The sequence below is a fragment of the Girardinichthys multiradiatus genome, chromosome 14 (assembly GCF_021462225.1).
Source record: "Girardinichthys multiradiatus isolate DD_20200921_A chromosome 14, DD_fGirMul_XY1, whole genome shotgun sequence".
NCBI classification, from domain to species: Eukaryota; Metazoa; Chordata; class Actinopteri; order Cyprinodontiformes; family Goodeidae; genus Girardinichthys; species Girardinichthys multiradiatus.
Window position 1 is genome coordinate 24,530,588 of NC_061807.1, and position 26,008 is coordinate 24,556,595.

The 26,008-nt window shown below is 38.8% G+C and overlaps 1 protein-coding gene across 15 annotated transcripts in view; it reads left to right on the plus strand.

Annotated features, from left to right (window-relative positions):
• LOC124880236 (adhesion G protein-coupled receptor L3-like) overlaps window positions 1-26,008 on the plus strand; it is a 357,339-nt gene that overhangs the window by 268,088 nt on the left and 63,243 nt on the right. For all 15 annotated transcript variants that reach the window (XM_047385217.1, XM_047385213.1, XM_047385214.1 and 12 more), the window contains 4 exons: window positions 4,361-4,544; window positions 16,458-16,580; window positions 18,358-18,563; window positions 21,721-21,897. In XM_047385217.1, coding sequence (XP_047241173.1) covers window positions 4,361-4,544; window positions 16,458-16,580; window positions 18,358-18,563; window positions 21,721-21,897 — 690 coding nt within the window. The remainder of the gene's footprint in view (window positions 1-4,360; window positions 4,545-16,457; window positions 16,581-18,357; window positions 18,564-21,720; window positions 21,898-26,008) is intronic.

Below are 26,008 nucleotides of genomic sequence, written 5' to 3' on the forward strand. Positions count from 1 at the left end.
AAAGCAGGCTTAGGCTATAAAAAGATTTCCCAAGCTTTGAACATCTCACGGAGCACTGTTCAATCCATCATTCAGAAATGGAAATGGTATGGCACAACAGGCTGAACAAGGAGAGTACTGATCAGAGATGCAGCCAAGAGGCCCATGGTGACTCTAGATAAGCTGCAGAGATTCACAGCTCAGGTGGGGGAATCTGTCCTCACGACAACTTTTAGTCGTCCTCTGCACAAATATGGTCTTTATGGAAGAGTGCCAAGAAGAAAGCCATTGTTAAAAGAAAACCATAAGAATTCCCATTTGCAGTTTGCCAGAAGCCATGTTGGGGACACAGCAACCATGTGGAACAAGGTGCTTTGGTCGGACAAGACCAAAATTGTACTTTTTGGCCAAAATGCAACATGATATATGTGACAGAGAACTAACACAGCACATCACTCTAAACACACCATCCCCACTGTCAAATATGGTGGTGGCAGCATCGTGCTCTGGTGGTGCTTCTCTTCAGCTGGGGCATGGAAGGTGGTCAGAACTGATGGGAAGAAAACTTGTGGGAGTCTGTAAAAGACTTGAGACTGGGGCAGAGGTTTATCTTTTAGCAGAACAATGACCCTAAACGTAAAGCCATGGCTACGATGGAATGGCTTAAAACAACACATATTAATATGTTAGAATGGCCCAGTCAAAGTCCAGACCTAAACCCAATCGGGAATCTGTGGCAAGATCTGAAAACTGCTGTTCACAAACGCTCTCCATCTAATCTGACTGAGCTGGAGCTGTTTTGCATAGAAGAATGGGCAGAAATTTCAGTCACTAGATGTGCAAAGCTGGTAGAGACATACCCTAAAAGACAGCTGTAATTGCACCAAAAGGCGGATCCACAAAGTATTGACTCAGGGGGCTGAATACTTTTGCAGAATGCCCTTTTCAGTTTTTTATTTGTAAAAAAATTAAAATCATGTATAATTTTCTTTCCACAAACATTTTGACACACCTTTGACATTCAGTATCTTTTCTTTATTTTTATTACCTTCCACACTGCAGATACATGGTTAAGACATTAAAACTATAAATCAAGAGTATAATAGAATCATGTAGCAAACAGAAAAGAGTGAAATAAAACATCTTATTTATTTTGGATTCTTCAAAATGGTAGTAGTCAAATTGCTTTGACTACTGCTTTGCACACTCTTGGCATTCTCTCTTTGAGCTTGATGAGGTTGGTCACCTAACAAAGTTTTCCAACAGTCTTGAAGGAGTTCACAGAGGTAGGAATAAAATAAAGACAGTCTACTGAATGAGAAGCTGTGTCAAAACCTGACTGGTACTATATATAAACTTCCTTCATTTGTTTATTCTCCACATGGTCTCTCCTTCTCCAGTTTCTGACCTTCTCCTTTGTCCTGTGAGGTCTTATTCCCACATTTCCTCGTTTTTTATACATCTCCTCTGTATGCGAAAAAGGCAAGGTGCTCCTCTGCAGGTCCATCAATCCTCACTCTGTCAAGAACCATTTTTTCTAGAACTAGGAAAAGAGAATCTTAAAGTAGTGAACAAAGGAAAGAAAAAAAATGTCAGTGCCTGAAGAAAAAGAGCTCCTTAATTGAGAGCGAACCAACCTCTGCTTCTAGCTGAATGTCAAAAGGTGTGATTGGAGATTGGGCGCTGATAATGAATAATTACATCTAAGATGGTAGACTCCCCCGTGCATGTGGAGTAGGTTTTGCTGTGCACTTTAAGTCTGCTACGTTATGTATGTTCTTGTGGACTAGCAGGTGGAGTGGTGTGTGCTCAGTCTTGCATCAGACTCTTCTATTGTGTGCGTTTGATTTTGATTATGTGGTTTTTGGAGGTTCAGTGTGTGGCTGGCATGCTTTGAATGCTGAAATTGTAGCTGGTGAACCATGAATTTAAAAACTACCCATCTTCTTTCTCCCCCACAATCACACTGATTTAACCAAACCTAAAACCTGATGCTATGAAGTGACTCCTGAAATTCCTTTTATAAAAGTTCAAGTTCAAGTGATTCAGGACCTGAATCATTTGCACTTATTTGATCTTGTTATTAAATTGAGACACGTTACAACCTTTTTCCTTATTTCTGTTCTGTTTTTGTCAAAATCTTATTTTCTGTCATAATTACTTAATTACCAAAGGTTTGTAAGTATGATCCAGACAGAACTATCCTCTCCACTTATTCACAGTAAATTGATGGAATCACTATACAGTGAGTCAGCCATTTTGAAATGACATGAAGAAATATATGGCAATTTTTCTTAACTGTGTAGTGCACTAGAAAGTTATTCAAAGGTAAAATAAAAGTGTGGAGAGTACATTGGTCAAGACTGACATTTAGCAAGCTCATACTTTTTTGCATTCTGAAGCAAATGCTTTAAGATTTGTTATGCTATATAACTGGTGTTCAAGTATGCAATAGTTGGACATTTTGAATTCCGTGTCTGAAAAATTAAATGGAAAGCTACCAAAGTTGTAATGCCACAAAGGAAATTGATTGGATCCTCACCAACCATGGCTCTAAAATTGGTGCACGGTGGCGCAGTTGGTAGCACTGTTGCCTTGCAGTAAGAAGGTCCTAGGTTCAATTCCCAGCCAGGGGTCTTTCTGCATGGAGTTTGCATGTTCTCCCCGTGAATGTGTGGGTTCTCACCGGGTACTCCAGCTTCCTCCAACAGTCCAAAGACATGCCTGTTAGGTTAATTGGTCACTCTAAATTGCCCTTAGGTTTATGAAGTAGTGTGTGCTTGGTTGTGTGTGTGTTGCCCTGCGATGGACAGGGTGGACCCTGCCTGTCGCCCATAGACTGCTGGAGCTTCAGCTTCCCCGCAACCCACTATGGAATAAGCGGTAGAAAATTACTGACAGACTTACTAAACTGCTGAGAAATAATTAAACTATAATTTTGCTATGCCCAGACAAAGCAATTCCTCATCTTGACCTTTACCTTCTTTCTTAGTCTGTGCAAGACAATTTGATAATTTTTAGAAAATTCACTGAAAATGAATTTAAAGTATGAAATATTACTGTACTCAAGAAGCTCATAAAGATCCAGCCACCACTTTACTCTACTTGAGCCTATACATAATGAATCAACAGTGACTTTTGTTGCTTGTATACACCAATTTTTTTACATCTTCAAGTACAAGTTTATAAAATTAATTGGGCAAATGTGTAATAGCAGTTTTAAGATATTTCAATCATTATTTTCTTTTTTTATGTTTTTTTTTTTTTTTTGTGGCACTAGTGGCCTTTATTTAAAAATGTTTTTTCCACAGTAAGCTGACAGGAAAGTGGTGGAGAGTGGGAAGACATGCAGAAAAGGTCGCCTGGGCCAGGAATCATACCGCGACAGTTGCATCGAGGACCGAAGCCTCTTAATATGGGTTGCGCGATTTGTCCCTGCATCACTGTCGCAACCCGTTCATTGTTTCCTTTAAAGGAATGTTGCTATCAGTGGCTGCACATGCAATTTCTAATGATAATAATTTGTTTCACCACCAGCTGTACTTTAAAAACTTGGAATTATTTTCATATCCACGGGCCACCGAGCTGAGTGTGGTCTTTGGAGTGTTGGTACCAGGAATTAAATGCTGTGGTTGACCAATTAGCATTCCATTCATAAATCTTGCCATTGGCATTTTTAAATCTTTAATGGCTCTTAATTTTTCATCTTGTCTTGGGGATGTTCACTCATTTGCCACTCTCTTCTTTACTTACTTGCTTAACCTTTGTTTTGGGCCGATTAAAGAAGGTGGTAGTAATCCAATGCTATTATTATTATGCAGGGAAAAACTGTACTGAATGTTTGCAGATAGCTGCTATCATCAAATTCTTTTTACACCCATTGGATTTCCGTATTGTTGTTTTACTTTATTTATTTCATCACATTTGTGTACCAGGGTTGTCTGCATGGTAGAAGATCATTTATCACACCAATTAAAGACTTTAGCCTCAGGTCATGCTAGAACTGGCCTCTAGTCTTGTAACCACTGGCTCTGATTTATTTACATAATTAATATCTCCTACAAATAAATGGTAATGGCCACAAAAACAAGATAATGTCATTAGAGATTTAGGTGTTGCTGCAACTAGATGACCGTTCAGCCATGATACACATAGTTTGTGAATGACTCACACATTTTCCTTTCAAATTAAATATAAGAAGGACAATCAACAATCCATCCCACACAAACCCCACAGGATTGTGGGGTTTGTTTTTCACTGCTGAACTCTTTGTTCTCCCTTAACTCGTACCATTTACCAAATCACCATGTCAAACAGCAACAGTCCCAGGCCTTCTCAGTTTTTCCTTTTTCCCATTAAATTAATCATTTGCAATCCCCAGGCCATGGTGGAGACGGTCAACAATTTGCTGCAGCCACAGGCCCAGGCGGCTTGGAGGGCGCTAAGCACCGGCGAGCAGCTGAGGGCTGCCACCATGCTGCTGGACACGGTGGAGCAGGGGGCCTTCGTCCTAGCTGACAACCTGCTGAAGACGGACATTGTGCAGGAAAACACAGACAATATTCGTAAGTACATTCTCACCTTTTTATGTACATGGGCTTACAAAAGTAATTAAACCTTGAATATATTCTCATTTTGCCACATTACAACCAATAGCTCATTCTATTTAATTGAGATTGAATGTGATAAGCCAACCCAAAGAGGCCCATAATGGTAAAGTGTAGCGGAAATTATACATAGGTTTAGAAATTTGAACTTTTATCCTACATTTAAAACTCTGTATAATGGGAAACTAGCACCTGAAGACACTGCGCTGCATTTTAAACATGGTGGTGGTGGAATCATCTTGGGGGAATGCTTTTCTTCAGCAGTGACAGGAAAGCTGGTCCGAGTTGTTGATAAGATGGCCAGAGATAAGTACAGGACAGTCGTTTCAGAACACCTGCCAAAGGCAATGAGACATTTGAAACGGTCTGTGGCAAGGCTTGAAAATTACTTTTCACTGGCACTCCCCATTTATTCTAAGGTTTAGATATTTTTAAAATAGTAACTATGATCCACATGTAAAAAAGCTGGCAGAGACAGTTATAGGGTTTTTTAAAAACTATTAAATCAGTTGGATAAATACTTATGCATGCCACACTTTTACACACCAATGTTTTATTTGAAAAAAGAATTTGATAAACATCATTTTTTCACCTCACATTTATGCATTACTTTGTGCTGATCCATCACACAAAACTTTATTAAGAATTATTGGAAATTGTGGTTAAGGAACAAAATGTGAAAAAGCACAACAGATATTTGTGTCTTTGCATGAAAATAACACGTGTATATTCAATGTGCTTAGACAAACTCTGGCTTATTATACTTGGGGAAATTGTAATACTCATCCTCTCAGAGTTAAATTTAGAAACAGAATACTGCTTTATTCCTATAAAAATGGCCACTTGGCATAAACATTCAGTGTGTCTTACAGTCAGCTCCCCTTAGAGCCAGTCTGTGTGATCTTGTAATTCAGCAATTGTTGTCACTGTTCCAGATTGTCGCTCCAGCTTTCAGCTTGGTTTTATCTCAAAAGTCAAGAATAACTAACAGCACATTTAACTCTCTTCCTTTACTGCTAAAGCACATGTTTACATTCACAGCAGGACTCTGCTGACCTTATTCTAAATGTATGACAGTGTTTGAAACATGCCGCTGACATGGCTGCTTGTCGTCTGAAACTCTGTTGCTCTGTTTTATTCCCCAGGTTTAAGGTTGTATGTTGGTTTCACCTACAGTCTTGACAGGATGTACCTACTGGAGCTTGTATAAAACAAAGAAACAACCCGATTTCTAAAAACAAGTCCAACCTATGTGATTTAACTTTTTAAATACGAAGCCCAGTCTTTATTTAAGCTTTGATTAAAACACTCCACTGTGCAAATAGAATACTACTTTAAGTAGCCAGAAAGCCCCAGGACATGCTAAGAGTATGTCATGTAAAATAAAGTGACAGACTAGTTCAGGGGTCAACAACCTTTACAACCCTAAGCCCCACTTTTTCCATTGGTCCAAAAGCAACATGACTCTTTTTATTTAATACCTACTACAGCAAATTTGTTTAGATTTTTAAAGTAAAGAATGTTATTGCTGTTTTTAGATTTAGTATTCTTTCTTTAGTTGGACATTCATTTTTTTGCAATCTGTCATCAAAAAATAATATTCCTTATACTATTAGTGTCAATCTTTGTGGAAATGTTATGCATGTTTTGCCCTAAAATGGCTAAGACAAAAACTGCTAAAGCTAGCATATCTAGTGTAATTACTTTTACACTTTAAAACATTGTTTTGTTCTTTAGCATTTTTGGTCAACAGTTATTAAGAGCCACAGTGGAGGGATGCGAACCCAAGACATCTGCGTTGAGGATTGAGGCCACCGTACGTGGAATGGGTGCTCTACTGCTGTGTCTCAGGCCAATGTTTTTACAGAGGCTATAAACTTTAGGAACTCTGTTTTCAAAGTTATATTGAAAACCCGAGTTGGATGTAATTATTTCATTAAGATCTATGCATGTCTGTATGACACAAGGAAGATCAACATACTTCACAGAGATTAATTTAATTGTTACTGGTTTCAAATATGATCTTATTAGCTTAACATGATAAAAAAAATCAAGTTTACATAGTGATATTCACAGCTGTTCTTGTAAATCTCAACTTGTTTAATTGTCGTGGAAGGATCTCGGGTCGGACCAAAGTGCAGACAAGAGCTCGGTAGCCGCATCATAGTTACTGCCTTGTTTATTCATAAAAGTCCAAAACGTAACAAAACACACTGCAGGGATGAAACAAGGACAAGATCAAAACTTGCGCAAACCTGCAGGTACTCATGGCAAAAACGTAGCATAAATCAAAGCGAAGCAAAAACAAAGCATAGACGTGGTAGGGACACAGACATAGAAAAGGAACCAGCGACGAACAGAGACACCAAACCAACTAATATACTGGAGAACAGAGAGGGGAACAGAAGGCAGGTAATCAAAGAAACTGAGAACAGGTGCGACAAGGAGGCAGGGAAGCAGAAGGAACAGGTGAAACAAATACCAATCCATAACTAAACACAGAGATACTAAATAAGAATCCAAGGGTGAAATAATAATTATAATAATAATAATACTAATAATACCACAAAAAGTAATAAGAAAGCAACCACAAAGTAAAGTCCAAAATGTCACTCCATGACATTAATATGGATGTATTGCTGCACATGCGAACACAAACATTAATTAATGCAAATGTTATGAATGTCATTGTTTATCCTTTTTTCTTAAGTAAAACCCCTAAAGTTACAGACCTGCAAAAAAGCATCATATGAGTTTTAAATGGTTAACCTGAACATGGTTGCACAGATTAATAGAAAGTTCATTTTAAATACACAGTTGGATTCATAAGGATGACTTATTAGTGCAAGCATGACACTTAAACAAAAACAAGTCAGATTTTAGAAGCAAACAGTTTGGTTTTATCTTTCTGGTTTGTTTTTTTCTGTTTTCCTCTGTGCATCTGTATCCCTGCCCTTGCCCGTCTCCCTCGTCATACACGGGCCGGGGGTTTCTCCACGCAGCTATTGATCTGGGGGTGCTCTCTTATCGAGGACTTCGCTTTCAGAGCCACTGGATCAAGTGTGAAGGTCACTGGAGTAACGCTCCCCTGCAGCCGGAGGTTAAGTTCCGCGGGACTTCTCCTGGCCAATAGCGTTTAGCTTAAACAGACATTTATCATGTCAGATTACATTTAAATTTACGTCAGTTATTAGGCAGAATTAACTGCCGCTTGTGAAGATCAGGGATCAGTGCTCATTATTCAGTGTATAAATATCAGACGAGCACCAGGAAATGAAACTCATGTGACTACTGTTTTCCCTAGTGGCGTAATCCAAACCTAGAAGCACAGGTTGTTGAAATTGTGAATTATATGTGCTATTTTAAAGCGGGAAGCAGAATATTTTGGTCAGTCTGAAGCAAGGGGCAAGGGGAATAAAAAAAAAATAATAGCATCATGATGAACAACCCTCTATTTCTAACATGCTGATTTGTTTTTCTTTTTTAACACATTCTTGCTTCCATGGCAACCTAAAAATATAGGTCTACTTACTTAAAAGGAAGCAGGCATTAGGAGAATTAATAAAAACTGGTTTTATTGTATCTGGCACACAATTCATCTGGGTATTAAGGAGATTCTGAGCTCGTTTAGAAAGAGGGGTGGACGTGGGGGAAATTGAGACGATGCCTGTGCAGCCCGGCTGAGATTTTATAGCGCGTTGTGGTATTCTGGTTAATTATGTGTTGGTGACATGTTTACTAGGCCTTATCTTACTGTTTGCTTGGCTTGTTTTATTAAATTTTTTTCAGCCGCTCGGCTCCTGTAATCCTTCATGTCACCGAGGGGTGTTAAACGAGGATGGATTCCTGTGATGTGAAGGGCTTTAGCATGTGCAGATGTACTGCATCTCTGACATGTTTACATCATCGTCAGAGTGGGTGTGATTTTTAAAGAGCTCTTTATGATTTTAGACTGAAGCTGATTATGATGTATTAAACACATGGTATGGTGGCTTGAAAAAGCATTTGTGCCCCTTGAACTATTTCTCTTTTTGCAGCCACAAACTTCCATATATTCTACTGGGTTATTCTGTGATAACCTGATACAAAGTAGTGCATAACTGTGATGTAAAAGTAAAATGATACATGGTTTTCACCATTTTTACAAAAGAATTCTGATAGCTCCCATTAATCTGATATCCCGAGGTAAAGTCAATTGCAAAACCAACTGCCTTCAGAGGACTCCTAATTAGTCAATAGGGTACGCCTAGGTGTAAATGCAACTTGGCATGAATCCAGCCAGCGAAAGCCTCATAGACTTAGTAGAAAATATATATCTGTTGTTCATTGAAGAGTGGCAAGGAGGCAGCCATTGTTGAAGCAAATTTATAAGAAGTCCTGTTTGTAGTTTGTCACAAGGCAGATAGAGGACACAGCAAGGATTTGGAAGAAGGTGCTCTAGTCAGATGGGTCCACAATTTTCACTTACTAAGAATACTATGTGTGTAAGAAAACTATCCACTTGCTCATTCACAGTGCTGGACTGTTACTGTCTGCACAATTTCGCCTGTCTTCTAAATTGTTTTGCACTAATTGATGTGCAGTAGGAGTCTAGACGAAAACAACATGGAGTTTAAACGAAAATTCAACATGGAAGACTCATCACTACTCACTGGCTGCTCCAATCAACAGCAGGTCCGCACTCCTCCTCAGCCAATCATCTCCCAGGGCATCACTTTGAAAGACCCTGTGCATGGAGGACACCTCTCTTCTGCTGAGCTTCGACCCTCCTCCACCCCTTCTCCACCATAGTCTCCCAACTCCTTCCATTCTAAGGCCTACGCCACCACCAGGATCGGATCCCAGTGGGGGAAGACGAACTTAATCATAATCCTAAGATGTTTATTCAAACCTACTTCATCTTCAGCGTTTACGTCTTCCTCAGGGGTCTGAGCACCAAATAAATAATCTTTCATTCATAAATTCTTTAACCGTCTTCTTGTTGTTTCTCCGTTATGTGAGTCTTTCCAGGTTGAAATATCATTCAACTACATGCTCTGTATGTTAAAAAGTACAATAAAGCTTCTTGATCTTGATCATGCGGTGGGGAGGTGTTTCTTCAGCAGGGACATGGTCAGAGTTGATGAGGAGATGGATGGAGCTAATTACAGGGTAACCCTGATGGAAAACCTCTTAGAGTCTTCAAAAGACTTGAGACAAAGCCAGAGCTTCTTCTTCTAGCAGAACAAAGACCTTCACATAGCGAAATATATGATGGAATGGTTTAGATCAGTAGTTTTCAATCCTGGTCCTCCTGTCCCACTGTCCTTTATGTTTTAGATGTCACTCTGCTATGGCACACCTGGTTCAAATGATTGCATTACTTCCTCAGCATGCCATCAAGTGCTGCAGAAGCCTCCTAATCACCTATTAAGTCAGGTGGTTGCAGACACACCTGGACGCCTAAAACGTGGAGGAAAGTGGATTTTGATCAAAGTATGTTCATGTGCTAGAATTGCCCAGCCAAAGTAAAGACCTGAATCCAATGGAGATTTTGGCAACACTTGAAAATTCATGTTCACCTTTGCACTTCATATAATCTAACTGAGCTTGAGCTATTTGGTAACAAGGAATGGGTAGCATTTTCAGTCTTTGTGTGTAAAGGTGGTAGAAACAAAACCCAAAAGACTTGTAAGAGCTGTAATTGCAGTAAAGGATGGGCTGAATAAAAATACACACCATCCATTTTATATTTCTATTTGAAAATAAATCGAAAACCTTGTGTCACTTTCCTTTCACTTTTGATTTTTGTGCATATAAATCATGAAATCACCATAAAATACATTAAACTGTGTAGTTGAATTGTGACATACTATGAAAAACTTCTAGAGGTTAATATTTTTGGAAAGGTACTGTATTTCTTCAGCCATTATAACAATGTTTGTGTTTACATTTCCTAGTGTGTGTGCCCATGGAGGGCTTTGTCTGCAGTGCAGTTCACTTCGCTCCATCCTAGATAATCTCATGAACTGATTTCTGCCGATTAGCCATGTTATTCAAACCCTGCTTTGAAGGTATAGCCCTTGGGTCTGGCTGCTCCTATGGCATCAAAGAAATTCCCCAAAGCCTGTCGTAAGCTCTTTTACACAGCCACGCGGGGAAAAAAGAGAGCGTACAGAGGGAGAAGAAAAATGCTTCCTTTATTCCAAAGGCAGGCTTGGAATCCAGGGAATGCTGCATTATCTGGGGTATTGTCTTAGCTAAGTTGAATAGGAATGTATCAAAAACCCTGTGGCCTTTAGAAAAGCACAAGAGAATACTAATACAAAAGATTTTTTAAAAATAGAAACGATGGAAAGCCATGGTATGAAAACAGATACAAAGGGAGGATTAAATGTGCCCTCTCCGAAGTCCTCCGATGGCTCTAACCTTTATCAAAGTCATTGTGTCACTGCAACATCCGATCACCAACTGAATTCGTTATCAGATTTAATTAAGTTTCTTTCTCTTACTCTTGTTTGGGCGGTGTTTCAAGATGAGAGTCACCACTTCAGACTAATCAGGCAGCTTTACTGCTGCTGTAACAATGACTGCATCTACTGCACTGGTTTTATTGTCCTTGCTGCTCAGATCAGCAAGAATATTAAAGCGCCTTGCTAGTAACCCTATGGCTGTTCTCTGCTTATTCTATGCAATTTGAATCATTACAAATGTGCATTGTCCCTTTAGCCTTACTACTGTTATATCAGTGGCGACATTGAGAGATAAAACAAGGTGCCACTTTTGTACAAAATGTTTAACTTTCTGACTTCAAACACAACAACAATGACGTGTGCCAGCAAAGGTCCCACAGAGGTAGAAAAATATTTCATTGAAAGTAATTTATTGTCAAAGCAACCATTAGACTAGTTCATCTCAGTCACTTAGAATAGATTAGCTTACAGCTAATAAAAACACAAATTTAGCTTCTCAGGAAATGTAAATTTTCAATAAGATCATAAAAAATTCTATAGAAATGTTTTGTTATGGCCAACATATGATTCCTGACTTGACAGTTGTCCCACAGACAGCCAATAATAGCCTCCACAAGGAAAGTAAGCCATTAAATGTAAGGTAGCGTGGTGTATTTTAACAGAATGTTTAGTGGAAGAAAAACCTTTGGTAGAAAAAGGTTCACAGGCATGAATACTAGCAGCCTTGACATGATTGTCAAGCAAAGCCCATTCAAGAGTTTGGGGGAGACTCAAAACGTGGTGTGCAGACAAACATAACACTAAATCCACCATGGTGGATAAATAAGAATCAGAAAGTCCTGAAATTTGTCAAAGCTCAGATCTTGATCTTATTGTGGTCTTTTGGGATTACTTGAGATGACCTGTTCCTCGTCTCAAAGCTGAGTGAGGAGTGGTGGAAACAGTGGTAGATTGCTACAGGATGCACCAAAATGGCTACAACACGCTCAACTTTTGTTCAGAATCAGCTTCTTATCACTTCTTATCAGCTTTCCTCTCACTCATTCCTACAGCTTCACAGTGCTTTAACACTAGAACTCCCAAGCCCGTCAATTTGACGGCGAGCATTCTGGATGCGAAGGCGGTGATGACGTCATCACATTAACGCTATAAAATTTTGTTTTTGACAAGAATTAATAATAGTATTTGATCAAAACCTATTAAGTTTTATCATTATTTATAAATTGTACTGAAAAATAATACAGAGTAGTGGGTACATTTAAAAAAAAAGCTTTACTAATCTGACCAAAGGCTGGACAGCTCCATGTTACGCCCCCCTTTCACTTCGCGGATATAAACTAGTGCTAAAAATGCCTTTAGCTCATCCACACTCATGTCCGAGAAGGAATCATCTCCTAAAACTCTGCAGGCCTCAGCCACCCTGCTGCCCTGAACGTGGATGAGCATTTCGGCGACCTCCAAGCAGACCAACGCCGTCTGGGCATCTTGGATCTGGCGCTCTGTCAACGCGTTCTGGCTCTGACGCCTCCCTCTACTTTCTTCCTCCCCCTACCACTGTCCACACAGTCCCTTCCCTTCCTATCACCTCCTCCCTCCCAGGTGTGCGCTCGTCTTGCGATGAAAACGTTGTAAAGCGCAGAATAGATCGTTGTTACTGGGCGACTATATCTATGACCTAACTTATTGTTTATTTCTTTTTCCATTATCAGTACCTTGTTTTTTAGTTTTTGTCCTGCCAGTGAGCTGGATTGCTGGGTTTATAGCTGGGCACTGGGCACCTGGCTCGTCTCCCTGTCTCTGAATCAGCAACAGTGCGCTGATTGTGGCACTGTTGCTATAGTTTATATATTATTAGTTTACTAATCTGTAAACTATATATAACTAATGATAAAATCGTTACATAGGCTAGTCTTTTACTTCCTTGAAATAATGCACCACAACCTCCTGTTAACGGGACGACTCGTGTTTTTTGGCCGGGGGAGGGTCGCTCTCTGACCCGCTGTCAGTGGAACTGAATGCTGACCAAGAGCCGTCAGAATCCCTCTTGACCCAGAATCTCGATCATCTAATTTTTGAAGCATTTCCAATGTCTCTTGAGCAGAAAATATCCTTCTAGAAGCCATTTGAAGGACGCCAACAATCTCCTTCTCAGACTGTGGCGGTTGCTAGGCATAGCTCGCGCGTATACTCAGCCGCGGAAAATAAATATCGATGTAAATAACAGGGCCGTCAAAATAGCGGCTGTGGTAGTTAGAGGTAGAAATAATTAGATCTTTTATTTGCTTTGTTATTTTTTTTAAATAGAGACATAGGAACACACAAGACACAGGTTTAGAAAAAGTCAGGATGCCAGGAAGATAACAGCTTTTATAAACCAGTTATGGCCTGTCAAACTTTCAAAACCGTCAAATTGACGGCCCTGGGAGTTCTAGTGTTAAACAGTGAGTTCAATAGCGAAGCAAAAATGCTGGGCTTTGTCCCGCCCATCGGACGCTCAGCGTCTCTGGGGGTCTATGGGGCAGTAGGCTGGCCTCGGCCGGCCCAGACGCTCAGCTTCTGCATGATGATTGGATGGATGATCTGTCTGAGGCTGAATCCCTTTTTGATTGACAGCGAAATGAGTGAATCAGCGATCTTGAAATTGCATCCGCCACTGATATATGTGTGTATATATATATATATATATATATATATATATATATATATATTTCTTGTTTATTAGCAGGTCAATCACTTTATTTCCCATTGATAAATAAGAATATGTGATATCAACATGTTAAGATTTCTTAATAAGGTACTGGATATTTTATGTGGCCTATTTATATTTATTTTTTTACTGTGAAAGGAGTGAGCAACTTTTGGAGCTTGTCAAAGGAATGTCCCATTTTTTCATCGACCATTTCAAGCACTAATCCTTATGACTTTAAACTGAAGGCCAGGGTAAGGTTAGGATTAAGACTTTAAAGTAGGATTTAGTTCACACAATTTTTTGTCGCCTAAAAGACTTGGAATAATTTTTTATTTTTTCTTATTTTTTTATGTGGTGCTAGTACCTGTCTAAAACAGTTGGTTTCTATAAGGTACCCGAGTTAAAAGTCTCTGTTTTCTCAATCTGGTAAGCTGATTGTTCAAGAACTGAGGACTGAATGCAGAGCCAAATGTGTGCAGAACGAGGAACTTGGCAGGCGCAAAGTAAACTATGATGTAGATGTAGCAGGTAGGAAGCCTGAACTTCTGTTGGTGAAAATGCTTTTGTGTGAATTTTGGTCTCAGTCTCAAGGTGTTTAGATGAGCCTAAACCACCTTTGTGGAACTCACTGTGGGCGTTATGTACTTTGTAGAAAACACACAAATAAAATGTTTTAAAAATGAACCTAAATCAAAAAGAATATCAGAAAAAAATTATCTGAAGCTTTCTTTTTGCAGTTTTGTAAACATTGTTTTAAATGGACTATACAAATCTACCACTGGTCAGAATTCTGTTGAATATTGTTTTTCTAATAGGTACCAGATACCTTTAAAACAAAAAAAAAAACAAAAAAAAAACGCCCTACCATAATTTCTTGAACGAAAGTCCAGGTTTCTTGGTTGATCTACTTCCGAAAGACAAAACCATGTTTGATATGTTCCACCTGTTTTGAACAGTAGTCTGTCTTACAGTCTTTCTGTAATATGACCCATCACCTTTAAACTGTGTTTATTCAACAGTAGTGTTCATAATTCTTGACCAAATGTTGAGTAATAATGCAGTGGGCATGTTATTTCTACCAATAGATGAATCACTGGTTTCTTTACTTTATTCGCAGGAATTTTGACGTTTAGGGATGCTGAAACTTCACATCATTGGCAGCTACATAACATAAGCGGACACTATAGCTTTATTAAATTGTATCTTAATATAATAACTTTGATGGAATGGGCTCCTTATTTCAACTAGACCGCTATCAGCAGCTCATTTTCCTTTCCTGTGTGACACAGGAAATCTTTGAACCATAAATTTGGAGCTTGCTACAGACACAACAGCTATTGGGATGCTGTGTAGACTGCTCTTTATCTTCTACCTATATCTCTACCTGTCTCGGTTCATAATGAGAAAAATTATATAAAGGATTTCTTTTTTAATGTATCGATAGCGTCATTTTTGCATTCAAAAGTCTCTTTTCCTAAAGAAAAACACTAACAACCCCTGTAGTCTAGTTTGAAAGCTTGATAGGTCTTTAAAGATGCAACACTCAGAGTAGTGATGTGCTGTATGATCCTGGGAGATGCAGACTTTTTCGAGTATGACACAACTGGAGATGTGTTTGAACCTCGCCAATTGCTACTTTTGTGCATACATTTTTTTTGCCTAGACGTATATATATTCTTATATAGATGGAGTAACATGCAAGCAGGTCCTATCAGAGGTTTGCATTCGGCTATCAGCACAAACGCTGATTTTGGGCTTTCTGTGATTTATTTGCATTGTTTTTTAGGGTGGAATTGTGCAACATCCAACTTCAATATTTTGTTAAAACAGGAATTGGGTGCATAGTTGTGACACTTTCTAGCTTTTTGTGGATTTTCTCTAACCCCTAAATAGAGAATTGTGAATACAGGCTGAAATATTTACACACACATCCAGCAATATTTGTATTAATATACCTTAGCAGGTTGCACCTCAACCACAAAACCACTTTTGATGTGTGTTTTGGATCATTTTCTGACTGGAACACACATTTGTGTCCTGGTTCTAACCATCCTTCTACTGATTTAAAATGAAGTTGAGAAATTTGAAGGTTATTTTTCTTTTTTTTTTTTTCTTTCTGTTTTGTGTAATTCACTTGTATCTCTGACAGCTAAACAGTCCCACAGCATAATACTGCCACTATAATTCTGAAATGAATGGAGGCCAACATTAAGCTTCTGAAATAGCCCCAGCCTCAACCCTGTTGAAAATGTGTGGACTATGTTCAAATTCCAGGTTCATGCCAGATAACCTACCAATTTAAATTTAATCCATCAATTCTGAAAAAAAATTGTGGTCCAATATCCAGCCAAGTGCTTTTATGCCAGATGGTTGTTGATAGCTATAAAAAAAAAAAAACAAGTGATCACAGTTCAACTTGCTAAGAGACATTATACCAAATTATCTTTTAGAAATTTCATTATACCTAAATCATTATCTAAACTTAAGACTTAATAGAGTAAATGCATGGTTAAAGGCCCAAAATAACATAACATGTGACTGCATGTTTCAGCTCATATTTGCCAAGATTACCTTTGGGAGTTTTACTTCAAGTTTTACTTCAAAATATCAGTTTTTACATTGAAATCTACAAAACAAATTAGAAAGGTCATGACCTCAGTGTTTTCAGAGTATCCTCAGGCTTTTATTGATTCCTCAAAGTTTTGTCCTGTTTGTTCTGTTTTTGTGCAGAGCTGGAGGTCGCAAGGATGAGCACAGATGGGAATTTGCCTGATCTGAAGTTCCCACAAACTGGAGGGCAAGGCAGCTCAATCCACCTGTCAGCAAACACGCTAAAGCAGCACGGAAGAAACGGTAAGACGTCAAGACCTTATACTGGTGTTCTGAAGTCTCTATTGCTGTTGTGCAGCTAGAGGAAAGTTCACAGAACTAAATGCATAAAATGTTGAAAAGCTAAAGCCAAAAGACAATACTTAAGCCATCTTCTAGTGCAGATGTTACTGCCAGCTCATTTAAATCAAGATAGACTGCGTCGATTGTTGGCTGTCTCTCAGCTGGAGGCCCGTGTCCATGTCCAGCCGTGCACAGGCACATCAGGACAGCAGGACACCATCATCCAGCGCTACAGCACCCAAATTGTTTCCTTTTCATTGGAGTGAGTGATCTCGATCACAGACGGGAACTTTCTTTGATATCTGTTCTCAAAAGTGAAAATCACAAGAGGGGGAGACGGGGGCAGAAAGAGAAGAAAATTATTAACAAGAAAAATTTGAAGGAAATACCTTTGCCAATGCAATTACGTAAGGTTTGGACACATTTTTGAAGGCTAAAGTTTAGGAAATGTTTACTGTCATGTTAATGTTTCGCTCTTTTTCTAAAAAGTATTGTGCAATTCCTTATTTAAAATGTTTTAAATGTGGAATCATTTTTAATTGTTCTTTCTACTGTTGTTTCTTTTTCAGTCTTAGTGTTATTCCAATCTGTAAAATACAAATGTCAACTGGAGGTGGTGTAAACTTATATCTCTATAACTACAATTTATAGATTCTTTTTTTTTGTTTGTTTGTTTTTTCACATAAGACTAATAATAAAATACATTTAAAGTAAAAAAAAATATTATGTTATTGCCTACGAAACCATGAGGAAAACAATCTCTGACATGCTCCACATGGAGGGTAATTCACTATCTGTTGTCCAGAGTGCTGTATCCAAGCATATGAATGGAAAGTTGAGTGGAAGGAAAATATGTGCTAGAAATTCATGCACCAGCAGCAAGAAAAAAATGCTGTATTGTGAGGATTGTGTCACCTGTTGGTATTGGTCCACTGTGTTTCATCAGCTCCAAAGTCAGCATGCCATGCTTCCTTCTCCTGACAAGGTTTATGAAGATGCTGATTTCATTTTCCAGTAGTACTTGGCTTCTGCGCACACTGTCAAAAGTACCAATACCTGGTTTAATGACCATGATATCATCGTGACTTGCCAGTGAACTGGCCTGACCTAAACACCATAAAGAATCCATGGAGTATATTCATGAGGAAGATGAGAGACACCGGAGCCAACAATGAAGATGAGCTGAAGGACGTTATTAAAGCAACCTGAACTTCCTGAACATCTCAACAGAGCCACAATCTGATCTCCTTCACGCCACACTGAACTGATGCAGCCATTCATGCAAAAGTTAAAGGATTTAAGAATTCTGAAAGTGCAAAACATTTTGACTTTTGAACTTTGCCTAACCTGAAATGCTTTAATGATCACGGTTTACAGGACTGAGACAAGAAAGTGCAAATCAGAATGTACTGTTTATAAAACTTAGAGTACAGTTTATAAAATGACAGAAGAGACTTACCGGAGCTCTATTTTTACTTTGCACCTTACACTAGCTACGCTCCATATATTTTCAAAGCTGCAGCAAATTAAAAAACTTAAGGCAACAGCAACTGTTTTCTGACCAAAGGCGGTTTTAGTTTTGCAATTTCGAACTACCCTGCAAGGAGCTAACCATCCCTTCATGTTCCTACAACTAAAGGGGGACAAAGCTGACAGAAATCTTGAGGAAATACTTCTACTGAAATACACACTGCAGTTCATCCTTTATAAAGTATTTATCCTAACTTTTCTCTTGCAGGCGAAATTCGAATAGCGTTTGTCCTGTACAAACACATTGGCAGTTATCTTTCCACGGAGAATGCCAGCATGAAGTTGGGCAGCGAAGCTGTGGCAACCAATTACTCCGTGATTGTCAACTCACCCGTTATCACAGCTGCCATCAACAAGGACTCTAACAAAGTCTATCTGTCTGACCCTGTCATTTTTACCATCAGGCATCTGCAGGTACATTTTCTCTTTCTGTATCTGTGTGTCTGTGTGTATTTGGACCTGAGGGGAGAGGGATTTGTTTGTACTTAGATGTCAGCGCAGCTGCATTTAATGTGCTCTTTGTCTCTTCCCATTTGTTTACACAGAGAGCACACTTACTGTGGCGCCTTCTTGATAGAACCTTTCATCATAATTTTCTCTCCCCCTGAAGCGCATCATAAATGTGCAAATCCTGTCTTTAGACAGCAAAAATTATTAAATTTGAAAATGTCTTATTCATGGGAAGGTGTCACATATTAAATTGTCACAAACGGTGTTGGTCACGATGAAGGCACATTGTTGTTTATTGGCCTGAAAACCAGCTTGATCTTCTGAGCAAATATCAGTTCAAGTCAGCCTTACTGGAGGGTGCTTAGTCATCGTGGGGCGCCATGACTTCTCCCTCCCGACTCCATTTTCTTATTCACACTCTACCTTCCTCAAAATATCCCGGTTTTGTCTAAAAACAGCGCCTTCAGCAAATATCAGAGATGTTGAATAGCCATAAGAGAGCTGCAGTAGATTTTGTCTGTTCAAAGAAAGCACACAACAGCAAAAAAAAATGAAAAGAGAGCAGAAAGATGATGATGACTAAAATGACTATAGCTCAAGGATGTTAAAACTAAATGGTGGGAAAATGTCAGGGGGACGACGTCAGAGCAGCTGCTGTTCTGAATCACCAGCCCTAGAAGAAATTGGTAAATCGAAGACTAATTTTAGTATTGGTCTGATGTTGGGGTACTTTTTCATGCTCATATAAAAACTCTTTAATACAAAGCTGCCCTTTTGCTAACCCTTCCCCAGCTCGTCAAATGAAAATGTACAGAGAGAGCTACTAGTTTTCTTTTTAGAACTGAAACATGTCATGAACACAGAAACGTTCATACATATGGCAGATATTGTGTATACACTGGGTTTATGTTCTTCTTCACTTAATAATCATGACTTCTAAATATTTCTTAGTTTATTAACTAAACCTTATTGGATGCAGTATTGATGTACAAGATTAACAGGGCCGTCAAATCAAGGGCTCACCACTCGATAGAAGGCAACGGCAAAGGCAACGTTTTGAAAGCCCAACAAAGGTGGGATACTGCTTTTTTACAGTTTTGTTATTGTTTTTTCAGAAAATAATTTATCTCATTACACATGACCTTATTGAGGGCCGAATTTTTGATCGAGTATTTCCAACATCAAATTCATCAATTAATACAAAGAGAAAAAAATAATGAGATACAAGTATGTATACTTATTTACCACACCCCCCTTTAGTACTATTTATTAAATGTCCAATTAATTATTAATACGACATAAAAAACCGTCATACATTATTAACTAAACATAAGCTCACACTCACATTAAGCAACATATACATAACAAACCAAGAAAACAACAGCAACAAACACCATTCATTACAATAGTGTTAGTTATCCACCCTGTAATTAACAACCCAGTGAATCCTTCTCATATCCTCCTCATATTTTTTCTAAACTAAATGATATTTTTGGGTTTTCAATTCTACCCTTCAACTGTTTCACAATTTTACGCCTAAAATATATGTAGGAAACAGCTTCTTGTCATCAGAATATTATGCGTCTTTAGATTTAATGTTCCCCCTAAATTAGAACTCCCACCCCTCTCTATTACAGAGAGATGTTTAGAATAGTTTCTTGCAACAGGCAACAAATAAAATTAGGTTTGTATAATATGTCACAAATTTGGTGGTATTGTAAAAGCCAGATGAAAACAAGGGTTAAGAAGTCATGGATTTATCACAACAAACCTTTAATAACTAATATATAATTTATTATGATATATTGAATTAAAAGGAATTCACTGATGTCTTCATATTTTTTTTTTTTATTTAGGTTTTTTTTGCAGACTTAATTTAACAAAATATAGGTAAATGAATTTGAATTAACTGACACTGGGTACGTGAATTTAGCCCAGAATGTTTGGTAATCTGTGCTAATTTTAATCAATGGGAGTTAACCTAATTCTTTTAAAAGGCAACATTATGTCTGACAAAAAATAATAGAAATGTGCTCATTAATAGGTAGAAATAGCTTTAGGCATTTGATTGAAGCCATAAATGAATGTTAAATGGTACTAATGTGCATTGGCTTGCTGTTGCAGAGCAGGTTGTTCATATAAAATATTGGCTTCCATCTCAAATTAGATGTAATTAATGTTCCTATTGAGTATAACTCATGTACAGTATGTATGGCGGCATCTCGGGGTGGTTTGGTATCCTGCTGGCTGCCTCCCTGTTTAACCATGAGGTTTTGGTCTGCTGGTCTCCTGGGATGATTATGTGTCCTCTAGTTATTGTTTCGCTTCCCTGCCTTCCCATTTAACGGGCCCAATTAAAGCCATTAATGGTGACGGAGGGTCATCCTATCTCCTTGCAGTGAAGTAGGTTCTGAATGTGTGAAGGGTAAACGCAATCAGTGGAAAACCTGCATTCACTGAGGATAAATCTTATTAGACTAATTACCAAAGAACAAAAGTGAAACCAGGAGGAAATAAAACCCCAGATCGTCACAGTGTTTACAGTAAAAAGGGAGATAGTGCTGAGAGTCACTGAGAATGCTGAGAGTCACTAAAGAAAATGTGGGTGTACTTTCTTTGTTTCTGCAGCTACAGTGCAAAAGAAAATTTGACTCGAGAGGGAATGGCTTTTAGTGCATCCATTTATCAGCACTTACAATTTGTTGTGTTATTAAGCCTTTGTGTTGTGGATGACTTTTATAAAATGGCGAGCAAGATCACAGAGAGACTCGCTTGTCATTAGGGTGGCAGCCCGGCACAGACGGCAGCAATGCCTATTAAACAATGGGGCAGTCCATTGTCATGCAGCGAGAGTTAAAGAGAAAGGTCAAAAAACACAATGAAAAACAGGCATGAGGCCGCTTGATGCTTTCTGACAGTGAAGGCACCTGCTATTCACGTAGAATGGATGTGGACTGCAGTGGGGGTAAATTAACCTTTTTTTGGCAGATTTTTACTGTGCAAACAAAATAAATCAAACATGAATGTGGTGTGATTAGTTTCAGACACCTGCGTTTCAAACAGTGAGAGGGGAATTTTTACTCTGCTTATGCAGTCTTTTTTTAAAATGTTTTTCCAACAGCAATCTAAGGAAAACTTCAACCCCAACTGCTCGTTCTGGAGCTACTCCAAGCGCACCATGACCGGTTACTGGTCGACACAGGACTGCCGCTTGCTGAGCACCAATAGGACACACACCACCTGTTCTTGCACCCATCTCACCAACTTTGCAGTCCTGATGGCCCATGTTGATGTTAAGGTAGGGTATTTGCTTTTTTAGCTTTTATCCATAAAACAGGGTTCCTTATTATTCTAGAACAGTGTGAATTTTGATTTCAGTATTTACAAAGTCTGGACAAATATAAAGAAAGACAGTAGGTTTGGAAATATATAAATTTGGATTTCCAGACTTTATTACCTATAACATTTTCTAAACATTCTGAGCTTACTACCTTATGTCCTTCCTTCTTGACTTCCTTTCTTGAGTCCTCCCTTACATTTATAGTATTCTTCCTCCCTCTCTCTTTTTTTTCCCTCCTTTCTTCCTTTTTTCATTTGGCCCTTACTTATTTTTCTTATATTTTTCCTCCTTTCTAATGTCCTTTCATCATTGTGTCCAACCTCTCTTCTGTTCTTGTGTCCAACCACCATTTCTTCCTTAAGTTCTTTCTTCCTTTCTATCCTTCCTTGTGTCCTACAACCCCTTGCCCCTCATTCTTGGTACTGAAGCCTACATTTCTAACGTGGTAGGGTGTCACAGTTGTTTCTGTGGAGAAGGGAGGGGGGAGACATTTTAGAAGGCTCTTGCAGGGAAGTTAGGATCTGCACTTGCAAATATGCACACTAATCGAAGAAAAAATTACTTCTTCTTGGTTAACATTTATGACGCCCAGTAACCAATAAACATGTCTATATGAATGTCTTCAGATATAATCTGGACAGTAAGTTTATTATGGTTAATTTTAAAATTGTATACAAATATCAAATATTTTTCAATGTGAAATATTTTATCCATTAGAATGTCATTCATTTTGCTTTTTTCTCAACATACAAAGTGCAAAAGAAGTGTAGTAGTTTTCTTTTAGACATTTAGAATCAGACTAGTCATAAGATCAGTGCACCTAATGGAAGCGTTTTTATAAAAACTATATTACATGTTGTGTATTTGTTGTTTGTGTTATGGCAATACATAATCAAAAATCTTATATTTTTTATAATTAATATATGTTTATAATATATTAAAGTAGATTTATATCAATTGGGTACATTGAACTTTTTCTATATTTCTTTGCGCTTTTGGATTCTTGGACTTGATAAAGCGGCTTAAGTGCAGGTCATTTATCATTTCTTAACAAGCATAGAAAATAAGGTAAGACTAATCCCTGTTTCCCTGACACATATACAGTACAGACCAAACGTTTGGACACACCTTCCCATTCAAAGAGTTTTCTTTATTTTCATGACTATGAATATTGTAGCTTCACACTGAAGGCATCAAAACTATAAATTTACACATGTGGAATTATATACTGAACAAAAAAGTGTGAAACAACTGAAAATATGTCTTATATTCCAGGTTCTTCAAAGTAGCCACAAGGCTTGAAATCCCACTTATTAAACCTGACAGGGCACACCTGTGAAGTGAAAACCATTTCAGGTGACTACCTCTTGAAGCTCATCAACAGAATGCCAAGAGTGTGCGTAGCAGTAATCAAAGCAAAAGGTGGCTACTTTGAAGAACCTAGAATATAAGACATATTTTCAGTTGTTTCACACTTTTTGTTCAGTATATAATTCCACATGTGTTAATTCATAGTTTTGATGCCTTCAGTGTGAAGCTACAATATTCATAGTCATGAAAATAAAGAAAACTCTGAATGAGAAGGTGTGCCCAAAATTTTGGTCTGTACTGTAAATACAACATTTGATACCTGTGTTTGGACCAACTTTGGACAGGACTTATGGATGAGAAAAGTAAGATTTTCAACATACTTTTCTGGGTTTAAAAAAGGACAAAGACCTGAAAGATCTTAATTTGTAGGTACCTTCACTGGAAACTGATTGCAGCTGCAGAATCAGTGGTTTCTAGCAAGGCACTGAGGTTAGGTCAGTGACTCGTATTCTGTCCCAATAAGGGAAATAGCTGATGTCTAATATAAGGCTCCACTGTTTCAAAGTTAAACTCCAAACATACTAAACAGAGGAAGTTCAGTGCCACATCTGTTTCTTCTTCAACACACAACAATCCTCCCTCACAGAAAAAGCCAAGTAGTGACGGCGTTGTTAACATCACCACTTTCCATTTTGCACATATTGTTTTACTTTTATATCTCCGTTTTTAAACATTGTTGCAAGTGTTTTACAAGCAACTGTAACCGAACCTGTGAAAAATAAACATTTTCTCAAAGCCTTGGATAGTTACAAACACCAGTAGTCTGGCTTGTAAAGGTAAAAAAGTAAACAACACTTACTGGAAGTGATGGTATGGCCCCCACAGAGCCCTGATCTCAACATCATTGAGCTTGTCTAGGATTGTATGAAGAGACAGAAGGATGTGAGAAAGCCTACATCCACAGAAGATCTGTGGTTAGTTCTCTAAGATGTTTGGAACAACCTACCAGCCGAGTTCCTTCAAAAACTATGTGCAAGTTTACCTAGAAGAATTTATACTGTTTTGAAGGCAAAGGCTGGTCACACCAAACATTGATTTAATTTAGATTTCTCTTTTGTTCATTCACTGCATTTAGTTGATTGATAAAAATAAATGATTAATACTTCAATTTTTGAAAGCATTCTTTGTTTACAGCATTTGTTCAAACCTGCCTAAAACGTTTGCACAGCACTGTACATGTATATAATATTGTCAGCCTCCCAGGGCACCTTTCCATCAGAGAGCGGCACAGGCACTCAGGGGAAAAAACAAATCTTCTGTCTTGGAATGCTTCACCAATCCATTGTCGAGTCTGGATACTATCTCATAGTCTAGAGACTATGATTCCTTTAAAGCAAGATTCCTTTAAAGCATCAACTTTATTCTTTGGCCTTTGAATCAAAGAGTTTGACATTGTAATTTTTATTACTGCATTCCTTTTCATTGTACTACATTTCTTTTTTGCATTTTGTTTATTAAGTCCTTTTTGGTTGTTTGCACTCTTTGACATACACTGCTCAAAAAAATAAAAGGAACACTCAAATAACACAACCTAGATCTGAAGGAATGAAATATTCTCATTGAATACTTTGTTCTGTACAAAGTTGAATGTGCTGACAACAAAATCACACAAAAATCATCAATGGAAATCACATTTATTAACCAATGGAGGCCTGGATTTGGAGTCATACACAAAATTAAAGTGGAAAAACACACTACAGGCTCATCCAACTTTGATGTAATGTCCTTAAAACAAGTCAAAATGAGGCTCAGTATTGTGTGTGGCCTCCACGTGCCTGTATGACCTCCCTACAACGCCTGGGCATGCTCCTGATGAGACGGCAGATGGTCTCCTGAGGGATCTCCTCCCAGACCTGGACTAAAGCATCCGCCAACTCCTGGACAGTCTGTGGTGCGACGTGACGTTGGTGGATGGAGCGAGACATGATGTCCTAGATCTGCTCAATTGGATTCAGTTCTGGGGAACGGGCGGGCCAGTCCATAGCTTCAATGTCTTCATCTTGCAGGAACTGCTGACACACTCCAGCCACATGAGGTCTAGCATTGTCCTGCATTAGGAGGAACCCCTTGTGTGGGTTGTAGAGTCCGTCTCCTGCTACCACGAGTGTGAGAGCACCACCAACATTCAAAAGTGACCAAAACATCAGCCAGAAAGCATAGGTACTGAGAAGTGGTCTGTGGTCCCCACCTGCAGAACCACCCCTTTATTGAGTGCGTCTTGCTAATCGCCAAAGATTCCCCCTGTTGTCTATTCTATTTGCACAACAGCAGGTGAAATTGATTGTCAATCAGTGTTGCTTCCTAAGTGGACAGTTTGATTTCACAGAGGTTTCATTTACTTGGAGTTATATTGTGTTGTTTAAGTATTCGTACTCGTCGTCATCCGCTTATCCGGGACCGGGTCGCGGGGGCAGCAGACTCAGCAGAGACGCCCAGACGTCCCTCTCTCCAGACACCTCCTCCAGTTCCTCCAGGGGGAGCCCAAGGCGTTCCCAGACCAGCCGAGAGACATACTCCCTCCAACGTGTCCTGGGCCGTCCCCTGGGCCTCCTCCCGGTGGGACGTGCCTGGAACACCTCCCGAGGAAGGCGCCCAGGAGGCATCCGGTATAGATGCCCGAGCCACCTCAACTGGCTCCTCTCGATGTGGAGGAGCAGCGGCTCTACTCCGAGCCCCTCCCGGATGGCCGAGCTCCTCA